At 39.7% G+C, this 26295-nt stretch overlaps 1 protein-coding gene across 1 annotated transcript; it reads right to left on the bottom strand.

The window, feature by feature from the left end:
• Positions 1-1017: 1017 nt before the first annotated feature.
• prag1 (PEAK1 related, kinase-activating pseudokinase 1) lies at positions 1018-26295 on the bottom strand. The gene is made up of 6 exons (XM_087790715.1): positions 26111-26295; positions 20857-21196; positions 19125-20791; positions 9354-9496; positions 6292-7013; positions 1018-3537 (listed from the first exon to the last, which is right to left on the bottom strand). The coding sequence occupies exons 2-6, from the start codon at positions 21118-21120 to the stop codon at positions 2470-2472; spliced, it is 3864 nt and encodes a 1287-aa protein (XP_087646841.1). The 5' UTR covers positions 21121-21196; positions 26111-26295; the 3' UTR covers positions 1018-2469.

Raw genomic sequence — 26295 nt, 5'->3', positions numbered from 1 at the left:
TTTGCATTAAAACTTTTCTTAATTTATCATTTTTAATAAACAAACCGTTTTTTTCTTCTTCTCTTGTCAATTCAACATGTTGCTATAATAACTGCTAATGCTAGCAAGTGACCTGATAACTGGACTTGCAGTTAAGATTTTTAAATTATGATCAACTTTTAATTTTATTTCATTTTAACTCACTTCTTATCTTTATAACATTTTATTTTCTCATTGCTATTTTATTATCCACCGTGTCTTTTGCTCTTTAAGACATTAGCAGGAATGCTAACTCTAGTTAGCTTTTAACGACTTTATCTGTAGCCATTTTGTTTTTTTTAAATTTCATGTTTGACGACTCGTTTTAAAAGACTAAACTAACACTGTTGTGTTTACTACTTGTTTATCTTCATGTTTAATTTAGTTATTTCTTGTATATTTAATGAATAACTAGAAAGTATCTAGCGCTAATTTTAACATTATTTTACGCATATTTACTTACGGTCGATGCAGATATTTATCAGTTTTAGGCGTCTTATCGTAAAAAATATGGACTTTTATTAAACTACCGTACATTAAGTAAGAACATTGATGTAATTAATGTTAAAAAAAAATGTTTACATACAAATTTTTTTTTTTTATTTAATAAAATTTAAACTCAAGTTTTACTTGAAGTAAAACCTTTCATTATTTTTAAAATTCATTCAATAGTTTCAATGAAATCTTTTAAATAGTTACCATTGGTTTATCAATTCTTCTTCTTTCCAACTAAAGTCTTTTATTGTTAAATATATATATATTTAAAATCCTTAAAAAGGCAAAATAACTGAAACACTAGTAAACAGTTGCTAATTCAATGACCATAACTGGATAATATCGCATCGTTGTGTCCCCGAGCAAGATACCAGGCGCGCTGCGTCGCAGCCTACTCCCACCGGCGATCATGTAAGAAGGTAAAATAGTTGTAAAAGCAGCTTTAAATGCCTAAATAAAAGTTTTTCTTCCTGGTCTCCATCAGTGCGAGTCACAAGCTCAGAGAAGTGTGTGAGAAAATAAATGCAGTTTATTGACAAACACAAAGTGAGATGCTAGTCGTGGGTTTGTTTTTCCGCGTCACACTTTTTACTCAATGGTTGTCGTGGGTCGAACACAAGCGATCGGTCGGTCCAGTGGCTGCGACAGAAGAACCGTCATAAATATATTTATATAGTTGCTTTTTTCTTCTTCTTTTAAGACCCGCTCGTTCGGCTGCAGAGCAACATTTACAAAAGTGACTGTACAAAGTGGAACATCGGGTGAAAAAGCCAGTTTCACCGGGAAGTGGACGCGAGACGTATTTACATGAAAAGGAACAAAAGGCACAAGTCGTTCAGCAGGTGACGGACGGTCGACTCGAGCTTGTGTTCAAACAAAAGCTGCACGTTTAAGGTTGACACGAATACACAAACTTTGGCAAAAGTGTGTTTAAAAGAATACTCTCCGTCTGCAGCAGTTTCACAGTGAAAAAAAAGAAAAACAACGCATGCTCTCAACGTTTTGAAAACACTTTCTACCTTTTCGTTTGTGAGCGTTTGTAGAGTCGATGCTTTTGACCTCTGACCTCTATCGAGAGTTGGAGGGATGACCAGGGCGGACACTTTCACAGAGATGCTCGAGGAACTGAATACAAGTCACGAAATACAAAGTATTTTCTGCCGTGTTCGGAAGTATTTCATCAGAAGATCGTATTGTTGAATTTAACATTTTAAATGTTGTAATTGTTTTATCGCAATGTTTTTTATAGCATTTGATTTTCTTTAGAATAATTGAATGAAATAATTCGTCTTTAAAGGTAGATTTTTTTTAGTGTATAGTTTCAAAATAAAAGCACATGGAGTTTGATATTCTAATTCCAACATTTATTTTTTAATTTATACATTTTTAATTCAATATAGAAATGTGGGTATATTTAGTTATTGAATTATTGAAATTAAAATATCAAACTATGTGTTTAGAAATTCTATTATAAATTCGTAAAAAAAACAAACATATTTTTCAATTTAGAAATTTGATTTAAAAAAGTAATTAAATTCTTAAAAACGTCTATTTGTGTGTGTGTGGAGTGAAAGTATCTGAATGTTCTGTTCTATGTTAGTCTTTGTATCCTTTGTCTTTGTTGTTTTTCTTTGATCTATGTTCTTTATCTTTAGACTTAGATTGTATCATCTTGTTCTTTCTCTTTATTTCTCTTTGTTCTTATTTTATTTTGATTAATTCTTTATGAAAAATTGCTGTATTTTCTGTGGCTATTGGAAAAAAACAAATCCATAAAGTTCTACCTTACCTTACCTTACCTATTTTTCAATAAAAAATCTAAAGGTTGAAAATGTCAAAAGGTTCAATTAAACTATTCAATATTCCGATGTCACTGAAATACTTCCAAACACGAGGTTCAAAGGTCAAAGTGAAGGTCGTGAGTCACATGTTGCACAGACGTCGACAGCTAGTGCTTCAGTGCTTGAGTGCGTACAGCAGCTCCGCCGTGTGACACAGCGACAGCGGGTTGGCGGACGAGAAGTACTGGCAGCAGAGCCAGTCCTCGAGCTCGGCGTTCCTCTCGGGCTCCAGCGAGCGCTCGGCGAACTTCATCATGAGCAGCGCTCGCTTCACGTCCAGCCAGTTGAGCAGACTCTCGTGCCGGGACGCGTCGGCCCCGCGGCCCTCCTGCGGCTGCTCCATCAGGTCCTTCCGGGGACCCCACAGCAGACTCTGGAGGACCCGCTTGGCCTCCTGGATGTGGATGCGCTTGATGGGGTCCGGCTGGAGCAGCAGCTGCGCCAGCTTGTGGAGGCCGGCGGAGTAGAGCGAGACGGCGGGGATGGGCGGCAGGTCCTGGCAGCGGTAGTCCTGCTCCTTCAGGGCCGGTCTCACCTCGAAGGGGTTGGGCTGGTGCAGCAGCTCGTAGATCAGGATCCCCGTCTGGAACTCGTCGAACTTGCGGTACTGGGCCGCCGAGACGATCTCCGGCGCCAGGCGGGCGTGGTCGCGCTTGAAGCGGGGGTCCACGGCGGTGGAGGCGGCCGTCTCCGCCGAGCGCCGCTTGGACTTGGCGAAGTTGCTGATGAGCAGGCGCGGGAGCTGGCGCTGGACGTCCGGGGGCTCGGGGTCCGACCTGCGGCTGTTGTGCGGCACCAGCAGCAGGTTCTCCAGGCAGAGGTCGCGGTGCGTGACCCCGTGCTCCTTCAGGTGCTCCAGGCAGTGGCACAGCTGCAGCAGCAGGAAGCAGACGCGCCGCTCGTACACCTCGGGCTGACTCTTGTGGAACGCCTGCCACTCCCGGGCGAAGTCCGCCGCCGTCTGCTGCGGGATCTCGGGGGTGATGACCACCACTCGCTCCCCCTGCTGGCCGGAGACGCCGGGCGGCGGGGAGACCTTGTCGGCGGGCAGCATGCTCTGGGGCACGCAGGCCAGGAAGTGGCCGCAGTCCTGCTGGAGGTTGAAGTGAGGGGGTACGCTCTGCTGCACCGACAGGCCGTAGAGGTGACCCTGCTTGGCCTCGCTGGACGCACTCTTGCAGATCTGGAGGGGGAGGAGGTGGGAGGAGGTGGGAGGAGGTGGGAGGAGGTGGGAGGAGAGCCAAGGAACACAAGAGAGGAATTCTTAGTTAGTGAAGCTTCAAGGTCGACACCCGATCAGCTCCTGCTCTTACTCTTCTTGTAGCACATTTTTTATTTATTGCTAAAACACTTTCAATGTAAATATTCATGAACTTCATCAGTATAAGTCTTGAACCAAACACCCTCATTTATCAGCCTTGAAACTATAAAACTGATGGAGGAATAATTTCACAGTATTACTCCGAGAGGCTTGGTAATATTACTCTTCAAGGCTTTGTAATATCGGCTCTGGAGTAATACTCCATCATCCCCCATAGTATTACCACGTGAGGCGCCGAAATGTTGGCTCCTTAGTATTACTCTGGATGGCTTCGTAGTTTTACTTCACAAGACTCCTTAGTACAACTATGCAAGGCTCTGCAGTATTACGCCACAAGGATCCGTAGTATTACTCAACAGGGTTTTGTACTTTCACTCCGCAATTGTTCCTAGTATTAATCTGCAAGGATCCATAGTATTACTCTGCAAGGATACATTGTAGTACTTTGTGAGGACCCGTATTATTAACTCTGCAAGGATCCATAGTATTACTCTGTGAGGATCCGTAGTATTACTTTGTGCGGATCCATAGTATTACTCTGCAAGGATCCATAGTATTACTCTGCGAGGATCCTTAGAAGTACTTTGCGAGGATGCATAGTAATAATCTGCAAAGATGTGAAGTATTAACTCTGGAAGGATCCATAGTATTAACTCTGTGAGGATCCGTAGTATTACTTTGTGCATAGGATTACTGAACTACTGCAAAGATCCATAGTATTACTCTCCGAGGATTGATAGTATTACTCCTTGAGGTTCCATAGTAATATTTCACGAGGATACATAGTATTACGCCGCTAGGATCTATAGTATTACTCCGTGATAATCTTTTGTATTGCTCTGCAAGATCCATAGTATTACTTTGTGAGGTTCCACAGTATTACTCCATGAGGTTCGATATATATCACAGTTGTTTCTCAAGTCTATTTCAATAAAGCTTTGATTGATTAGTTTCTGTTTAACCTCACAAACATTTAATTCCACCGTCTGGAAACAAAAAACGTCAAAATCCTCTCCAGTTTATCTGCATGTTTATCAGATTAAGTGTAATCTGGTCAGTGGGATTAGAATCTACTTTAGTCTGCCGCCGCAAACATAAATATTCATGAGGAATAATGTCATTGGGTGTGTTGCCCCTGACGACGGGGCTGCTCCCGGACTGTAAATCCCTGCTGGAATGTTCAAAAGATGGATCGGCCTTCAGATGTTGTGCCTCGTTAGCAAGGTTGTGGATCCACGCCCTTGAAGCTTCACTCTCAAGCTCCTAATCTCCGCAAAGTTCTGGATCTCTCCTCAAACAAGTCCCGCTCTGTGCAAACTGACTCTTCAGTTGAGGAGCTGCTCACCAGCCCAGAACATCCACACGCCCACAAACGTGTTGGATTAAAAGTTTAAAATCTTTTACCGTCAAACTCTTGACATGGAATTTCAGGAAATTGCAAAAAAAGACTTAAATATTGCAACAGCACTGTGTAGATTTATTTAATTTTAAATACATGTATTTTTTAGTTTTCATTTTATCATATTGTTATAGTTCTTTTACGGTTTCTATTACAACAAATATGTTTTTAAATGTACAATTAACATAAATATTAACAGCGTTTCTTCTATTTTTGTAATTTACAATTACTATGTATAATTACTTCCTGTCGCTAGATGGCAGCAGTCATTACCTCCGCCATAGCTAAAGAAACAATGAAATAATGGCGATGACTGAGGATGAGAGGATACAGTGACTCCAGCAGCTTTTAAAGCTGATGTTTGGACTTATTTTGGTTTGAAAACAAATTAAAGCAGTTATGACTTCGTCAAGAGTCATGTGGTCTGTAAATACTGCAACACCAGAGTCAAGTACTCGACAAATACATCCTTGTTCCTAAAGTATCACTATATATCGTATTAACCCCCCTGTATCATGATACGTATCGACAGATTTTTGCCAATACACACCCCTTCAAAGGGTTACATTTTGTTCACCTTAATTAGTTATACTCTTATTCATTTTAACTTACTCTTAAGTCGAGTCATTTTGGTATTATTATTATTTTTTTATGTATTAGTTATCTGTTCCTTTTTAGAATTATAGACAAAAATGTTTTTTCATTTTAATGTAGCGACTGGAGCTCAGTTGTCTTCATCTTTGTCCAAAAAGACACTTAAAAACATCCAAATACCTCCAAACTACTCGTCTGTAACGTCCATCTTGTATTAAAGCCTCGACATGAAGAATTAATCGAAAAAAAGTTAATGAAGTCTAGTTTGTTTTTAGAAGAAGATCCCAGGCTACCAGCACAAATATCTGAAATACTTTAAGCAGGAACTGAGAAATTGATAACTTCACTACAAACGTGCTTAAAATATAAAGACTTATTTACATTTTTTCGGCACAATAATTCATGTCGAGGCTTCAATACAAGATGGACGTTACAGACGAGCAGTATGAAGGTATTTGAATGTTTTTAAGTGTCTTTTTGGATGAAGACGAAGACAACTGAGCTCAAGTCGCTACATTAAAATGAACAAACAGTTTTGTCTATAACTCTAAAAGGACGACTCTGAAAATAATCCCAACATTAGTCGACATGAGGGGTGACTGGTGAGTAGTTAGCGTGGTTACCTTGACTGCGTAGGAGTTCCTGGGGTCGGAGGCGCAGGCGGCGGAGAAGTAAACGGCGTCTCCGCTGACGCAGCTGGGCTTGTTGGACGTGAGCCGGAACAAGGACCAGTTGCTCTCCTCGAAGCGGAGCGTGTTCTTCTGCGAGCGGGTGAAGTGGTCCTCGCACTTGAGCGCCAGGCGTCTCAGCGACTCGGCGTACAGTCCCCCCAGTTTGGAGTAGACCCCCTCTCGGCTGTCGATGTTGCTGAGGAGGGTCTGGAGCTGCAGGGTGGAGCCCAGGTGAGCCGCTTCCGGGGCCACCGGCGGAGTGCTGAGTTGAGGCGAAGAAGAGCAGGTGTGGCTGCTGCGACAGTGGAAACCCAGTCGCCCTTGGACCTTGAACGGCTCGTCCAGGGTCTGGGATCTGGACGGACGACCCGCCGGAGCGTGGCAGCGCTCCAGGGAGTCGTTGGAGGCGAAGATGGGCCGCGGGTCCACGGGACTGGACGGTAAACTGGACCTGGGGTTGGCGTCGGACCCGGCGAAAGGCAGGCGAGGGTACGCTCGGACGAAGCCTCGCCCGCTGTCCGGCGCTGACACGGTGCGGTTCACCATTTTCTTCTCGGGGAGCGGCGGCGGCTGGTTGCTGCTGGACGAGGGAGGACGAGGAGATCCGGGAGTGGAGCCCGCCGGACTTTTGGGGAAGGGTGAGGAGCAGGACCTCCGGGCGGCATCACGGGAACCTGAGGACACAAACGAACGTTAGCTTAAACCAAATAGAAGCTAAGATTAATCGTATTATTCCCTTATATCTCCAAATAAATACTTCATTTTTAAAGTAGTTTATTCCAGTTTGTTCAAGTCATAAATTTAAAATCTAATAAACCAAAAAAAAGGATGTTATTGATTTGATTTTATTCGTTATGTTGGCCATAAAAAAAAGAGGTTTTCTGAGGAGGAATTAAATAAATTGCTAGATCACCAGAATTTAAATTGGCAATGAAAAAAAAAGGTTTACAAATATATATTTGATTTTAAATATAAAATGTACCGTATTCTTTATGATACATTTTTTCCATTTTTCTGAAATTACTTTTTACGTTTTGTATTACAGTGAGGTGCCACAGAAAATAGCAATACTTTTTTCAAATCATCTAATATTTTCTACCAGTCTATGAATATATATATATACACAATATTTCTTTTCATTATTTTCTTTTTCACAATCTTCCAACTTAATTTCTCCTTGTAAACTTGAAAAAACTTTGCAAAGAAGTCAAAATAAAATGAACATTGAGAGGAAGGAAGGAAGGAAGGAAGGAAGGAAGGAAGGAAGGAAGGAAGGAAGGAAGGAAGGAAGGAAGGATAAAATTGGCTGGTAAAAAAATATTTGATGTTAATATTAACTTTAAACCGTTTTATTGAATTCAAAAAACGCTTCAGAAGCTGTTTTAGATCAAAAACAAAATAAACAAAATCAAATCCTTTCTATTTAAATCCTAAATTGATGAAAGTATTCTTCACATAAAATCTTTAATTTCAGTTGCTAATCAAACCAAACGACCATCATGTGGCTACACATGATCTCCCTGGCAGAGGCAATAAAAGAAATCACTTTATGTGGACAGTCACGATGTGACAAGTTCACACACTCCGCCTCCGTCCTTGACAGTCAATCTGCCTGCGACCTTGGAGTCTGCTCGTCCATCAAACTCAACCGACTCGTCCTACCTCGTCTTCTCGCGGCAGGAAACCTCCAAAATACAGGATTCACCAACAAAACGTCCTCCGTCCGACACCCGGACATCTCTACTTTCACAAGTTCACGACTCGACCGGGACGTCGGCCCCGAGATCATCTCAGTCTCAAAAATAACACGAAGAGGAAAAAAAAAAAGAGGATGTAGCCAAACCCCTTTCCCCTTATCAGAGTCCATAATTATCTCTTCTAACAACGTCGGCCAGGAAGTTTCAGCAATTACGAGCGTCTGGGAGCCAAAAGTGGATTTGAGGGAATGACTGAAGATTCTTGAATCAAGGACACGTGTCAGTCGTCGACTGATTCAATGGAACTGTTTGAATGAAACATCAGTCTAAACAACAGTGTGTGAGAGAGAAGAGATAAGATTCAGTGCGACCTTCAAGCCTGCTCTGGTTTGTCCGGCGGCAAAGTCGTCGCTTTTATAGAAGAACGTGTTCAAAACAGCAGCAGAGATCAAAACTGCTTATCAGGCGGAGAGAGAGGGAACAAAGGACCACCAACTTTCAACAGTTACCACCGTCATAAACGTTCCCTCTTCAGCCTGATCAATGCATTTATCATAAACAAGTAACAAGTCAGGGGGGAAAGAAAGTATTAACACACTTAAATATCGCAATATTATTTATCAGAATACCTTATTCATCAGCAATGTATCGCTTTTCTTTAAGTTACAATTAACTTGTAAATATTCAGGACATATTGTAATTAAACTGGTCGCAGTTATAAGGAACAATGGAATCAGGGCGATGACTGAGGACGAGAGGATACACAGGATCGACTCCAGCAGCTTTTAAAGCTTTGAAAGTAGTTACGACTTTGTCAAGAGTCATGTGGTCTGTAAATACTACAATACCAGAGTCAAGTACTCGACAATACTACACATATATACTTGTTACTACAGTATGGCGATATATCGTATTGCTGCCCCTGTATCGTCATACGCATCGTATCGCCAGATTCTTATCAACAAACACACTTTATTATTGGACACATTTTGATGAATTATTGATACTGAATTGAACTCCTTCGATATTTAAAGTAAAACATTTTCAATATTATTCAAATACCAGATATGATTGGAAAAACAATATTTTTTTAATGCTTGATTATATTTATTTATTATTTATTATTCATTTCTAGCCAGTAAGAAAACTGAGCTTATATTGACATTTTTTTTTTATAATCATAAAACATTTTTTCAAAACATACAGATGTATAGCTTTAAGGAACTTTTTTTTTTACAGATTACGTGCAGCTTTTGGAATGATTTTCCTTTAGAAATGCCCCATTTATTCTTAAAAAATAAATAAAATTAAACTCACCAGCGTCGAGACTGTCCGTGGAGGCGGTCTGCAGACTGCTGCTGCCCAGACCCCTCAGGGACGAGGTGGAGCTCTCCATCGACCCCTGTTGGCTCCAGCGGTCCAGCTCCAAGTTGCTGCCGCTCAGCTTCCCTGCCGACACCCTGACGGAGAAAAAACATTGAAGTTACTATTTTAGCAATTTACAATTTAAAATGTAAATGTTTGTGCCGCTGCTAATTTATGTAGCAACAATATTGTTTACAGTCCTTACAAACTAAATCAAACAAGGGTGCAAACGTCTTGGTCATGGGCCAAAATATTTAGATTTACCAAACAAGTCTATTTTTCTCTTCATTATTTGAGGCACATTTTATCACCCTTATCTTACTTAATCATCTTTATACTTATAGGTCACAATAGAAAAATTTACATTTATCTACATTTATCTGGAGCCAGAGTCTGGTTACTCAGCATTACATTTTCTTAGAAAAATAACTCAAGAAATACACTAGAACAATAGTCTTGGCTGAATAGTAATGAAATGAAACCTGAAAATTTAATGGTGAAGAAATACATTTAGGTCAGTATAAATTATTTGTTTATTGTTTAGTATTATTCTAAAATGTCTAAACATCTACAGAAATTAACATCATTTATTTGAACTATAACCCATAGAAATCAAATGACAATTTAGAAATTAGCTTTAAATCAAACGATACAGTACATTTCTTAGAATATTTCTATATTCAAAGCTCACATGCTCCTCACCCTTCAACCCCCTGAATCTAAATCATATTCCACCCTCTGAACGTGACATTTGCCAACCATAACATCTCTGTGACTGTGTTCTAGAGTCGGACGTGGAACCCCTGAGCTTCTCTATTTGTTTCTCTACATCCGCATTTAAGCGTAACGTTCCCTGAGAAAGAGGACATTAAAGTAGGAAGCTGTGTTTAAACTATGAAAGCACATGTATGTGGTTTCTTTTCTCTGAGACTGCAGCTACTTTTTTTTAAAACAATTAATTAATAATTAACTTGAGCACAAGAACAAACACTAGCTTGAACATATTTATGAGTCATCCACACTTCCTGTTTATAGTAGATCATTCTCCTATATAAAATAAACTTCCCATTTGATCTGTCATAACACTTTTGTGTAACCTTCGTGACTAGACCTGCTTCCTGTCTGCAAACACAGGGGTTCATTTTTGTGTCCCACGTCCACATCCCGTGTCTGTTAAAGGTCAACATTTTGATGGTTCAACCACTTCCTGTCTAGAAGAACAACAGTGCATGTTTGAGAAAGATTTAAAAGAGTCAAGACAACTCATCTTTAGAACAGCACCTGTGTCAAACTCCGCCCCGAAAAAGTAATTTTACGTGGCCCGCCGGATAGTTGGCTCAAAATGTATTAATGCTAATCTTGTGGCCCATAAAGTTGTTTAAAATAAGATAAGATAATGTTAATGTTAATGCCTGATGTTTGAGATTCACTTAACCACAAGTCAGAATTGCACATTAAACAATCGATTAACAAGGATGATTACAATCATCTGTTGAGTCACAGCAGTACTTGATATGGAATCATTGCTAAGTCACTGAACTCGTCATTTGCTAAACAAATACTTGCAATACTGTATTTTTCTGACTATAAGGAGCAATTAAAACTCATAAATATTATCAATGATTTACTTTGCACCTGGTTGTACTTACTGACCTCAAACAAATATTATGTTGTATGTGGCATTCCCAAGGATTGCTCCACAAGACTTTGTGGTAATACTCTGCAAGGCTCCTGAGTATAACTGAGCAAGGCTTGGTAGTATTACTTTGCGAATCTCCTGAGTATGAAGCTTTGAGGCTCCTTAGTATTACACCGCGAGGGATCCATTGTATTACTTTGTGAGGCTTCGTGGTATTACCATGCGAGGCTCCATAATATTGCTGCACAGTGTTGTTCATAGTATTTGTTTGCAAGGCTGCCTAATACTACTCCACAAGGCTTTGTAGTATTACTCCTCAATGCTCCTGAGTATAACTCAGCAAGGCTTTGTGGTATTACTTTTCGAATCTCCTGAGTATGAAGCCACAAGGGTTCGTAGTATTACTCTACGAGGCTCCCTTATATTGTTGCACAAGTGTTCATAGTATAAGTTTGCAAGGCTGCGTAATACTACTCAACAAGGCTTTGTATCATTACTCTGCAATGCTCCTTAGTATAACTCAGCAAGAATTCGTAGTATTACTTTTCGAATCCCCTGAGTATAAAGCCACAAGGCTTTGTGGTATTACTCCACGAGTCTCTGTAGTATTACACCGCAAGGGGTATCTCGTATTACTTCTTTAGGCTTCGTGGTATTACTTTGCGAAGCTCCGTAGTATTACACCGCAAGGGGTCTCTTGTATTACTTCGTGAGGCTTCGTCGCATTACACTGCGAGGCTCCCTTAAATTGCTGCGCAAGGGTTCATAGTATTCGTTTTCAAGGCTGTCTAATACTACTCCACAAGGTTTTGTAGTATTACTCCAAGAGGCTCCCTGGCATTACTCTGTGAGGTCTGTAGTAATACTCCATGAGTCTCCATAGTATTTCTCAACAAGGCTTCATAGTATACTCTGCGAGGCTCCCTAATGTTAATGTGCAAGGGTTCATAGTATTCGTTTGTAAGGCTTCCTAATACTACTCCAAAAGGCATTGCAGTATTACGGCAAGAGGCTTCCTGTTATAACTCCGTGCGGCTAGAAGTAATACTCCATGATTCTCCATAGTATTTATCCACAAGGCTCCATAGTTTTACTTTGCAAGGCGTACTACGGAGCCTCTACTGTACTTTAAAATAATATTTTTGTGAGTATACAAGAACATAAATGGCTACTGTTAACAAACGTGTGCCTTATGGTCCAAAAAATACAGAATATACTGTACATGTTGTGTTTATTTTACACAAGACAGTCTCTGGAGAGCATCTACTGTGTAATTGTACACACATGCAAACAAGCCACTGAAAACCAAACATGACTTGAGAACAATGACGCGACAACAGCAGCGCGATGGTTCCTCTGTATACTAAACACAAGCCTCCTTCACGCCGACCGCTCGCCTGCCTGCAGATAATGATGAAGCGAGTGCATGAGTGGACTTCCTAATCAAGACCACCAATTACTCTGAGTGACAGCCCTTCGCTTGTCTCATTAGAGCTGCTAATGGATCAGAGGAACCGGGCCAGCGCCGCTTCTTTCCCTCCGTCGCTCCTCACGCACAGACGCCTCCTCCGGCCATTTATCTGCAGGTCCAGAGCTTCATCCACAGCTTCATCCACAGCTTCATCCACGTGAATCAGGCCAACAAACGTTCAGGAGGGAACAGTTTGAGGACTTTCTGCTCATAGTTACGACCTTGTCGTTCCACAAACACAAGCTTGAATGTTCAATACAACACATGGACGGATGCTGCGCTACATATCAATGTATATATATATATATATATATATATATCAATGGATATATATATATATATATCTATGTTAACAGATTTAAAGTTTAAATCATTTCAAATGGTTTAGACACGATCAAATATATCTTAAAATAAATAAATATAATGTTATAGCATTAAATTAAGTCATATTTATCTATATATCAAAATATATATATATCAATATCTATATCTATATCTATATTTATATATATATATATGTAAACATATATAAACAAAAAAAATCAGTAAAACTTCCATTAAATTAAAGAGTTTTAATAAGGTTTTTAAATTTTAAATCATTTCAAATGGTTTAAACATGATCAAATATATCTTAAAATAAATAATAACGTTATAGCATTAAAATAAGTCATATTTATCAACTTTAGAAACATTTAAGAAGCACATTTAATTGTTTAAATTTAATGTTAAAAATGAAGAAGATTCAACAAAAGAGTGAACAGCATGAATTAGCAGGCTAGCTGTTAGCAAGCTAACTGTTGTTAGCTGCAGCGAGCTTTCGAAAAAGACGACTTTTACTTACTTATTTAGGCTTTAGTTGACAGACATTATTCTTTCAACAAACATCTTTTGAAGGCACATTTAAAAGTTAATTTTTTTGATTTGTTTTGCCTGTATTACATGCCAGGCTATAGCTCGCTTATCAGGAATACTCTAATCCAAAATGGAGGATGTTTTTGAAAGAACACCGTGGCTAATAACACAGCTAATAATTAGCAACAATGAAAAACATGGAAAATGTATTATTAACTTGTGGGTTTAATTAATAGTTGAATTGAACTTTTAAATCGAATGTTGCACCTTTGATGTTTAATTGAAATGGTTTTATTCCTTGCATTGGATATTGTTTGAATTATTAAATGTAATATTTTTAAATTGAAAAGTTGAATAGCCTTTCATTGAATAATTGAATTTAAAAGTCGAATATTTTCAAAATGAAGAGTTTGATATTCAATTAAAAATCATTAACAAAATGAATGGTTCTTATTTCAAATTTCATGTCTTTTAAAATTATTATAAAAACGTTGGTATAATAGGGAATCAGGCTAAACTCAAAAAAAGTGGACAAATGAATTTGTTTATCAATTAATCAATTAAAAACATTTTTTTCTTTTTTTAAAACAAAGAAAATACAAAGCAAGCATAGAGTTTCATACATTATTAATATCTTGTAACATTTAAAAAAAAATCTACTACAAATTACTAAAGGAAAAATTCAATGAAGCGATTCAAAATTGATTTAATCTCATGGTACGACACAAATATCCAGCATTAAAACCCTGATTTGGCTTGTAGTTTATTTAATCATTTTGAACGGAAAGGCTATAAATAATCACTGATTAAATCACTTCCCTCGCCAAAGTCTAGATGAGATATCACTGCTGCCCCTGCACATCCATCAGGTTTGTATTTAGAAAAGAGGCTGGCACCAACAGTCGCTGGGATTAGGAATGTAAACAATCGTGCCACAGTAGCTAAGTGGATCTGTTGACACGCACCGCCGAGCTGCGCCGGGTATAAATAAAGCTGCGCGAAAAGGAGCTGGGAGAGTTTTTTAAAAATGGTTTGAGGTTTCACTTAAACGACGGATCCTGTGACGGCGACACATGAGACTCAACTGAAGTGTTTTGTTGGCGTGGCTGGAGTTCACGCCCGGACGACGGCGACTCTCTGGTGAAAACATCATGTGTCTTTTTAAGATATATTTGATCTAATATTTAGGTTAGTTTTTGCCAAATGAAAGCGTTAAATAATCATGAAATATGAGGCGGGATATAGGGAAAGTAATCGATAACGAAAAAGCAAATCAATATCGCAATTGTTTTTTTTTCCTCTTCCCCCATACCGTATCGATACACAACATTGTATCGATAACAAAACATTTTTGGGGGTGTTTTTATTAGTGAGTGGCTGATGAAGCTTCATGAAACAGTGTCACGTTGTTTCGAGGTCAGTAGGGGGCGCCATCAGTTTAAAAATGACGTGATGATTCATTAGACCATTAAAAACAAAGGAAAATAGTGCAGAGACCGCCATCTAGTGGACTCTGAAAATAATGACACTGCTTCATGAAGCTTCATCAGACCATCACTAGTTTACATTTTTTTTAAACAATAATTCTTCTATGGTTAACTTTTCAATAAAGTGCGTTGCGGCTGAACTTAAGTCATTCCATCTTCCACAGCTAAAGGGATCCCGCTTCAAGCTGACAATGACTGAGGACGAGAGGATACAGTTGACTCCAGCCTCTTTTAAAGACGATGTTTGGATATATGTTGGTTTCAAAACAAATTAACACAGTTATGACCGTATACTGCAAATATATCATTGTTTATACAGTATATAAATATATCGAAATATATTAAAATACATATACATATATCGTATTTTCTCCCTGTATCATGATACGGATCATATCACCAGATTCTTGCCAATACACACCCTATGATAAATGCCATAAAATGTCATTAGAACAACACAAAATACTGGTAGAAGATAATAAAACAACGAAAGAGGGGCAAATTTAGTTAGTAGGCATTTGGATGATCGAGGTACATTTAAGAATAACACTTATCATTTGTATAATTAGATTTTGGATCGTAGAAAGTATCATATAGTCTTCAAAGTTTAGATTAAAGGGTGACCGGATTTTCTATTGGTTGCCACGGCAACACAGCTCTATAGGCTCTGACTAGCTTATTTGAAAAAACGACCTATTAATGTTTGACACTAATCCTGCTTATCTTTTCTGATAGCGACAATATTCCGAACAGTTTTCCTCGTACAGAATCACTCCAGGAGTGGACCGAGGTCAGCGAGTCTCAGCATCCCTTTCTTAAAACAAGATAAATAAATAAAAAGTAATCGATTCCCATCAGAACATAGAGCGTGATCTTAGCTAGAACGACACAAAACCGGTCCCTACCTCCGGTGCGAATCTCTCCGCCGGGCTCCCGATGTCCCCGGGTCGGCTCGGTGGACTTCTAAAAAGCGGGCCATGAGCGGTAACAGAACCCCAGTCTTTGCACGAGTCACCCACGTATTTTAAGTCAGGACGGAGGAGCAACAGTACAAATTTAAAGTGCTCATTTATAGCGTATACCCGGGCGCCACTAAGATGCTATCTGTCTCGTGCCGAGGAGAAACAAAAACCGGGTCAAATCGGTTCTGAGGAGGGCGGGGCGGGCGGACTTGGGACCGTGGATTCATACATAACACATTGGAGAGGATCTATAAAGTCTGCCGGTCACACTTGGTAGTCGCCCGGGGCAACAATCTGTCGATGGACGCTCCTCCTTTTGGCAATACTTCCTGACCCATCGACACACTTAGTCACACACACACACACACACACACACACACGTGACTCACACACACACACCTGGATTTAACCTGCTACGTCTTGCAGACCTGAAAAAAAGGTTCTGTTTTTTTTTTTAATCCGGTGGTCTTCAGTGACGGACGTCCTCAACCATCTGTTACGTTTAAATGATTCAACACATCAGATCTTGCCAGCAACAGGCTCTCGACTCAATAACTATTATTATTATCAAGAATCTTTCACGTGCTTTTTTATAGTTTAGTGACTAAAAATGTGCTTCATTTAATCCTTAAATCATTTCTTAAAACGTAAGCTAAAGTGCTAGCATAGCATTGGACACAGTCGTAGAACAAATTCAATGTTGTCTTAGTAGTTAAGCCAGAGTTGCCAAAGTAGCTAGAATGCTAACAGCTTATATGACAATATAGCCAATAAAACAATAAAAATTAAAGTAGTAGAAATGTGATGTGATGTCATGAGATGTACTGGTTCTGATGCAAGGTAATAGAAAGCTAGCACAGCTATGATGCTAACATAGATGCAATGATGATGATTTCGATCTGAACTAGCAACTGCTAAAGCTAACAATGACCTACTTTATACTTTAAGCGTTCGCGAACATAAAGGACAAATGTAGCATCTGCAGTTAAAATACATGTACTGTAATATTGCTAAGGTGCTGATGCAACAGCTAAGGAAGTTAGCATATAGCTAGCTTTGCTATGATGCTAACATTAATATGAGAAACTGGTAGGGCTAATAATGACCTACTTTATACTTTTAGAATTCACAAACCTAAAGAAGAAACAAAGAATTTTAAAATAAAGTAGCGTTATTTGATAAACACTTGAAGGTACTTTAACATTGTTGATCAAAAACACATTAAAGTTCAAAGCAAATATGCTAACGTAGCTAAGGAAGAGAAAACATGATACTTATTGACACTTAAGTATTAATACAAATCCTTACATGAACTAAATAATGATATAAATCTGATTCTTCATATTATTTAACCAGTTACTCATAGCTAACATGCTAGCAAAGCAATTCATAATTGAAGCTTTAGTTGGTTAAGTAGCAAAATGCTAACAGCTTTGATGACAGTTTAGACATGAAAAAGCTCCAATAAAAGTACTATTAAATGAAGTAGTTTGAAAGTTAGGGTTTCTAAAACTAGATATTACTGCTATACTGCTAAGGATAAAACAAAGATTTTTTATTAAAAACTAAGTAAATATGCTATATCTATTGATTGCTGAGGACATTTTCTTCAGGAAATAAGGGAATAATAACATTTTTATCTATTTATTGTGTTACATTATTCTCACTGTGTATTTATAAACCTTCACTAGTTATAGTTAGTTATAGTTATTCAGAGTTCTTGTCTTGCATTTGAGCACCAAATTAAAAACGAAAGATATAAACCAGTGTAAATAATTACACCTTGAAATCTCGTTCATTCAGTGTTTTGTCTCGGTCGACACAAGCCCAGCTGAGCGGCTTCAATAGGGGGCAGGTAAACATGAACTGTGCCACACAAAACAGAACCAGCCTTCACCAGACAGTCACAATAAAGCCAGACTTGTTAGTCGTACAGCGTCCCCGCTTGTGCGCCGGCCAAAAAAAAAAAAAGGCTGACACAGCGAGTGAGTATTTAAAAAGCCTGTGTTAATGAGAATAGAAAAAGTCACATTACTGGCGTGAATGGAACAAGGAGGGCATTGAGGACGGAATGATGGGCGGAATAATGATGCAGCGAGCAGCAGACTATCATCCCAGCAGCACGTTCTTATAGGTGTTGAATTATGTAACGGGAGCAAGCGAGCGGCTGAATAACGCGGTGACTTGAAGGACGACACGTGAATATGAGCCTCGATGGATGGAAGCCTCTGATGGATGTACTGTATCATCCATCTCTGGCTCGCAGTTAAAGCCCTATTTGACTTTTTTTTAAGCAGCATAAATCTTTCGCTTGATGGTAATTGGTCGAGCGCTGACCGTTGAGAGAGAGAACAGTGATGGATTTCTTTTGCTTTAATTTGACTGTCGAGAGACGAATATGACAAGGTGACACGCTAGGCTTGACAGGACAGGCTAACTGGAAATGGAACTCATTTTTAAGTCTTTTTGTTTTTTCTTAAATATCAAATATAACATTTTATTAATCGATTTATGTTCATATTTAATTCATTAACTTTATCATTCTGCTTGTTTTTCTGAATAAAGCAAATAGTCCAAGTAAGGTATATTTAACATTTGCAAGAGAAAATGTTTTATAATTACTATTAATATTCGATAACTTAATTGTTTAATTCAAGTTTTCTTTTACAGAAAATACAGACTAAAACAGAAATAAAGTTCAAATAATCTTTGATATATTAATATCTTGATTCTATGGAAGTATATCAGCATCATAAGATGATTGTATGGTTGAATAACATTTTTTTTTTTTTTTACAATTTTTAATAATATAATTAAATAATTTTTATATAGAAAGGTTGTATTTCTTTTTTTTTTCAAAATAATTCAAATTCAAATTCAAATGTTTTTTTACCCCCAGAGTTTGATATATTTACTCCAATAATTCAAAAATAAATGTTATTTTTGACACAATGACGAGCTAAAAGCAAAGAGCAGCTACTCTTATTAAAGGATACAAATACAAAAATAAATATATAAAATATATATATAATGGAAAAGGAATGTAACCGCCATTTACTTAGAAAATTTAAATGATTTAATATTGTTTCATACAATTATTTTAATGAATAAAACTCAATCTTTCAATATTCAAATTAAGGAATAATTCCAAAATTAATTTAATTATAAAAAAACTCATTTTAATTATAATCTTTATACTGATTCATAATGACGGCTAATACTCTCTAGCGCCACCTGAGAAGTACTGCAGTATTTAGTCTCTCAAAAAGACTTGTTGTTAATGCATGTTTGTCGAACAAAAGTTTTTCTTACCTGTACAGTTTCTTGGGTGGGGGAGGAGGTGGGTTGGACTCCTGGTTGTTGGGTCCATTCCCGGCTGCCAGAAGCTCAGTGGAGCCCACATGCAACAGTTGCTTCGCCCGCATGCTCACGTTCTGCCGGCCTCCCTCGTCTGCCCCAGTGCCCGCCGTGTCCTCCTGACAGGCACCATTGTCGGGCACAGATGGGGGGGCCGTGCCTGGCTCTGTCATCGGGGGGAGGTTGGCTGGAGCCTTGTTTCTGAACTCCTTCCAGACAGCGGCGCCATTGACCAGACCTGCCACTCGAGACGTGGGACTGGTAGCCGGTGTCTTCCTCGCCCCCTCCTTCCGCTCCTCCTCCTCCTCTTCCTCTTTGATGCTGCAGTTCCAAGCCGAGTTATGGTGGTGGGGCTTGTGCCAGCGGTCGGAAGCGGCGCCGCCGTTCTCGGCGTGCACCTTGAAGTGGCCTTCTTTGGCGGAGACCAGGAAGAGCATGGGGAGCTCCGGTAGGGGGACGGGCGACGACACGGACGTCGAGATGCAGGCGTTGCCCAGTTTGGGGAGTTCAGGAAGAGGGACGGGAGAGGAGAAGGATGCAGAGAGGCTGGAGGTGCCGAGTTTAGGGGATCGGACCATCCTCTTTGGGGGGATGGGGGGGCTGGATTGGGGTTTCGGGTGCAGCGTCGGAGAGAGGCTTGCGTCCGTGGTCAAAGATGGCGCGCTGAGGCTCGGGCTCGGCCAGCGGAAGGCCGGGCTGACGGGGTCTTTGTGTGCAGGGGGGCTGAACCGACAGTGGGTACTGACACCAGAATCAGGACTACTGAGAAAGAAAGTTCTGTTGTTCGCCTCCAAGTGAGCGGCCATGACAGTGATGGTGGCCCGTTGGCTCTCGCTCTGAACCGCGGACTCCAAACCCTTGTTGTTCGATTGCGTCGATGGTGCCGAATTGTTGGGTTTGGACTTCTTCTTTGTACTTTCCGCGTAAATGGGCTCCTTGTCCTGCGCACTGGGGGAGCACGGTGCCGAGTGACAGGAAGCCAGTGCAGGTGGTCTTTTGGGGCTCTCTTGTCTCCCTCCCGAACTCTCCGCTATGGGCAGCGAATCGGTACTGCTACGGTACGACAAAGTGTCCGACAGGCTGGACTGCGGAGACAGGGCGGGAGAAGCAGGGACTGCGTCCTGAGGACCCGGACCGGCTTCAACGCGCGTCGGCGAGCCGATGGAAGTGCTGGTTTTAAAAGGCGAGGTGGGACTTTTGCAACCATTTCCGAAGACCCTCGACGGACTGCAGGGACCGTTGTCAGAGCAGGAACTCTCCACGGAAGTCTGCCGGTTCTCCAGGTAGTGGGCTCGGTTGGTGGCTCCGTTACCGTTGTAAGTGCTTTTGGTGGAAGAGATGTTGGCGCTGTTCTGCTGCCAACAGTTCAGGTCCCCGTTCTTCTTGGTGCTCTGAGGGCATCTCACGTCCTCGTGGGAGACGAAGATGTTGCTAATTATCTTGGAGTCCTTGATGTTGGGGGACAAGGGGCCTGGGGAAAAGCAGTTAGGGAAGTCCTTTTTAGAGTCGGGGCTCTGTTGATCACGGTGGGCTTTCGTGCAGCTATTTCCATTGATGTACAAGGAGGACAGGTCCAGAAGTTTCTTCAGGCCCCGACGCTCCATCGGACTCTTTGTGTTCTCCTGTAACACAAACCAAACATGAAACCACTGTGCAAGTCTTTGAACGCGGATTTCAGGGGGCTTACCTGGTCTTTGTTCATGTTGTCATCGATCAGAGACTCGGTTGTATCGAGGCTTATCATAGTGGGCTTCACGGCGATGGTGGGTTTACTGTAGGGGGACAGTGCCGTCACAGCAGTGTCTTCATCACCTTTGCCGCTCTTCTGACTGGCAGCCGCGACGCCGCCGCCCGGACCGGTCGCTGTCTTGTGCGCGCTGAGCTGGTGGAAGCAGTTCTTACAAGAGCCGGGTTTCCACACGTGTTCTGCAAAGTCACTGCACGCGGACATGTTTGGATTGCTGGGTCGGGGGGGGGCAGGTGTCACACGTGACTGTGGGAGGAGCCGGTGAGATGGACCAACATGGCTGAGGTAGAAAGAGAAAGAACATTATTTATATGTTTATTTATTAAACCTGCATAGACACACATTTACAGGATTGACTAAACCATGACCTTAATTGTGACAGTTGAATAAATCCTGAACATAAAGTATATCAGTGGCATCAGAATATTGTTTAGTTAACAATTCAAATGTTGAACATTTGATTTAAAAAAAATGAAAAATGAAATCTGTTTTTTTAAACATTGATTTGTTTTCGTTTTTTTTTAATAGCTGAATATTTTATATTTTGAAAGGTTGCATTTATTTTACAGTTTGATATTTTTGATATTCATATTCCAATATAACATTCATAGTGCTTTAAATTTAATATAAAAATGTTGCTATAATAGTGTCACCAGACATTACTAAAAGATCTACTTGATCGAACCTTCGGTCGATCATGACTGAAATGTTATACCAACATTTTTTTTATCTATAATGTAAAATATAAAAGCCATGAATTAAAACAAATTAAATATAGAAAATATATTTTTGAATTATTGGAATAAGAATATAAAAGATTGTTTAGATTTTTTTTAAATATATTTTAATTATAAAAAAAATTATTACAAATAAATTTACCCTTTTTTTAAAAATAAATAGTTAAATAATCATAATAAACATTTTTTTTTATAGAATTATGTACTTAAAAACATCCACAACAACAAGATCTCAATTAAAAAATACAGTTTTCACATTTTAAATGTTTGATTTAACCATTCAATATTCATATTTTTCTGAAGTGATCAAATTAGTTTTCAAATTCAAACAATCGTCGAAACTTTTTTTTTCTCAAATAAATGGCGAACTTAATAAATGTACAATAAAAGGTTCTGATTCTAATTCCAGCTATATTCTAAGTCAAAGTATTTTTACCACCTCCACCTTTAACTAAAAAATGATAAACTTAATTAGAAAAGTACTGCTACACATTTAGAGTGGTCGCTAATGTTGCTAACATGCTAACATAATGTCTTGTTAAATTATGAGTTATTAATGAGTTCTTTTTCTGGTCAAAACGCGGTTATATTTAATAAATAAACTGACTAAACAGCGATACAAAGCACTGACTAAACAAAAATATTTAGTGTGGTCGCTAACATTGCTAGCATGCTAAAATAATGTGTTGTTGACTTGTTATTAATGAGTTATTTTGGTCAAAATATTGTTGTATTTATTAAATAAACTGTAACTAACTACAGGCGAAACAAAACACTGGTTCACCCACTGACAAAACAAAAATATTTAGAGTGGTCCCTAACGTTGCTAGCATGCTAACATAATGTGTTGTTAACTTGTTATTAATGAGTTATTTTGGTCAAAATATGGTTGTATTTAATAAGTTAACTGTAACTAATAACAGGTAAAACAAAACACTGACAAAACAAAAATATTTAGAGTGGTCGCTAACGTTGCTAGCATGCTAACATAATATGTTGACTTGTTATTAATAAGTTATTTCTCTGGTCAAAACGTGGTATTTTTAATGCGTAAACTGTAACTAACTACAGGCGAAACAAAGCACCGACTCACTGACTAAACAAAAAGTGAAAGTTGGTGTCAGTGAGTTGAAACATCCACTTAACAACACAAAGTCAGTGATGAGGGGGTCCGGATGGCGAGGGGTCACCGGCGCTGCGAGGAGTGTCATCTGTGTTTGTAACTTAAGAGGGACGCGGCGCTACTTGTTCCCATGCTCTCCTAAATTAGAGGGTATGCGCTCCCCGGTGAACCAAACAGCCTCTGCAGTGTGAGCCCCCCGACATAAAAGCCTCCTGCAGCCCCCGACATGCCAGATGAAGACGGAGGAGCCTCAAGCATCCCGGAGGTCGGAATGTCAGGAATGTCTAAAGGCGCAAGTCTCACCAGGGTGAATCTCACACCCCTGAAAAAAAAAAGAAGACCCCCCTACTGCCCCACTACGCCTACACACAAACCATGTAAAAAACACCTCCTTCCTCTCGGTCTGCGTCCTGTTTAACAGGAGTGACAGCAACACTGCATCTGGGGGTCCCTTTTATTGTCTTTACACGGCTTTAATTGCTTCTCAACGAGGTGCTGCAGACCCCACCCCGGGATGAGCCCACCTTCAAAACTCATTACCGGTGACAGCCCCAGCTACGCCGCTGAATTATTGATCGCCCGATCAGACAGGTTTTCCTTTTTCAAAACCAGTGATGATAAAAAAAAAAGACTTAATTCATGGTCCATGGACTCGAGTCCATAGGAATGAGAGGATTTTCCTGTCGGTTGAAGATAATGCCTGTTTACATTTTTTCCCCTCTTTGTTCCTTGTGACTCAGACCCGGGTCCAGGAAAGAACCCACTCGTGCTGTGTTTGTTCGACGGCTCAGGGGGAAACCGGCTGCCTCGCGCCTTACGGACCCGGCATTGTGTGTGAGTCACGACGAGATGACTGATCCGGAAAACGATGCTAAGTTCCGAAAACGAGTTAAAGAGTTCAGACTTTCTCAGCAAGAGTGTGTGTGTGTGTGTGTGTTTGTGTGTGTGTGTGGCAGGGGTGTCCAAACAGGCTGTTGCCAGGTAAACATGTCTGACGGGGCGGTAGACCCCGAGGTCCACATTCCCCACACCCGCTCAAGCTCAAAGTCCAAGAGTTCTCACCTGTAGAAGGCGAGCGGAAGAAAAAAGTGACACGAGTCTGTCAGAAAAAAAACGAGTTAAACTAAACCAGCACATCGGAAGATTTTTAAACGTTTAAACGTTGCGTGTGTTTGTGGGTTAGTTTTCTTTACGTATTGGACAAACATAAACAACCATGTTCTGAAGGAAACTTCTAGATGTAACCCCGCCCCTAACACGTGACCAAATAAGGGGCTCGAGTTCTTGCTTTCATTTCCTTGAAGCTTTATGGAAATAAATGTAATTGCCGTCTCTGACTCACTGCTACAAAGCAGGTTGAAGATCAAACCTACAGGTGTTCGGTGGATTACCAGAGGTAGCCAGAGATACTTCGTCCGTCACGACTGTTTAAAAAGCAATGTTAAATTTAAGTTGCGAAATTTTGGGACTTTTCAGGCGCGCCTAAAATCCCTTAATTTGTTAAGGTGCACCTTGTGTATCAATTCTATTTTTACTATCTGACCAAGAACCGGTTTTAGGTGGTACACAAACTTAAAAATCTTTCAACATGTTTCAGTGCGACCTTGTTAAGATACAACCTTGTACGTAGTATTACTTCACGAGGCAACGTAGTATTACTCTCAGAGGCTCTGCTGCAATGTGAGGCTTCGTAGTACAACCAAATTCACCGTATGGTCCGAAAAATACCAAATGTTAAGCATAACCTGTTCTAGAAATTTGCATCTTTAGTTGGGTTGCCACGACCGACTTTCGCAAAGTAATATGATTTTGATAATTGTGTTTTGGACGTGATACATTAAACTTGTGTGTAAATTACTGCAGGAATTGCTCAACACTATCTTGTTTACCAATATACTTATAATACTTTTCTCTAGTAATGTGCTAAGAAAAATCTTTGTGGCCTGTTTTACAGACTTTCTATTTCCCAAGTATCCAGAAAAACGTCTGTATGACGATATTCTCTTTGACAGTATTACTAAAGAGAAACTAGACAATTTAAACAGCTGAAAAACTGATAGTATTATTTGGCTGGATCCATATATTGACACTTAATTTTAGGTATGAAACAAAATCATTGACAGGAAGTCATGGTTCAGAGAATTTTTAAGCCGAGTTGCAACTAAAATCCACTATAGAAACTATCATAAAGGGTTTAGGCTAGTTTGGCTAAAACACAAATTCAGTACTTTAGCCCGAACATTTCAGCAGTTTTCGACCCATTTTATGTTTGATTTAAAACCAGACTTTCAAATATAAAGAAAGATGAGCCTTGTATTGTTTGTATTTCCAAATAAAAAAAAAGAAGACAAAGACCGTCATCGATATAAAGCATTAGTTGATAACTAAAGCCTTGTTACGTAACGATACAACAAATAGGTACTTTATCGCATTCCGATAAACTCAATACTGCTAAGTGGCATTTTGGGAATGTGCCATGCTTGTTTCCCCCGGAACGTGTTAACAACTAAACACAGTTGCTGTCTCTCGGAATTATGTTTCTAAAAAACACCCAATTGAGAGCGTAGTCAACGAAATGAATGTCTTCTTTTCATGATCGCACACTTTTTTCTTACTTAATATAAACAACACAACTACGACTTAAAGTTGAACTGATACTTTTTTGAATGGTTTTTATTAGCATACAGCCCATAATGTGAGGCTGACAAGTGTGTCAGGAGGATAATAAGGTGGATTGAATGGATTTCGCACAGTAGCTCTAAGCCTGAGGAACATCTGGGCATATGATTAACGCACTATTATCGCGACACTCGTGACGAGATACAATTGTAAGTAATGCGATAATTAACGCGTGTGATTAACGTGTAATTAAACACATTTTAATGATTTAACAGAAACTAAACGGGGGGCCCCCAGTGAAGGGTCAGCAGCTGTTAAAACTACATTCAAGTCCAAATCACTTTTTGCTGTCACGCGTGCACGCGCAAACGTGCGGGTCACCTGATTATTTTTTATTGTGTTACTGTGACACTTTTTTTTTTTTTTTTTTACAGTGTGATGGTTTCGAATAGACCCAGAAAAAAGGGTCAAATGATCAATACACGTTAAAAATCACTGACACACTTTTCAACGTTGAGAGGCTTTTGTTTCTCCTAAAACTCATAATGTCAATATTTCACTTTAAAAAAAAAATGTAATCTGCTCACGTACATATTTTAGGAATAATGGATTACTGGATATTTAATCGATGGTATATCATATATATTTTCAATTAAAAATGATATATAATCTGAGAATAGTCATGTGTTTTATTGCCAAGGTTACCGTCGCTTACCTGCTGGTCTTTTCCAGGCAAACCCGCGGGGAAAACCTCCAAAAAAATGAATAAAAAAAGCAAGATAATGTTTATAATAATAAGATCAGCAGGTGTGGGTCCAGCAGGTATCCGTCTGCTCGTGTCCGCGGCGGGTCAGTGAGTCCGGGTGAGACGGAGCAGCAGCAGCGGGCGGCCGAACATGT

This window comes from Callionymus lyra, chromosome 5 (genome assembly GCF_982586985.1).
Source record: "Callionymus lyra chromosome 5, fCalLyr1.hap1.1, whole genome shotgun sequence".
Lineage (NCBI taxonomy): Eukaryota > Metazoa > Chordata > Actinopteri > Syngnathiformes > Callionymidae > Callionymus > Callionymus lyra.
The sequence above is the reverse complement of the archived record's forward strand: the minus strand, read 5'-3'. Positions and strand labels throughout refer to the sequence as shown.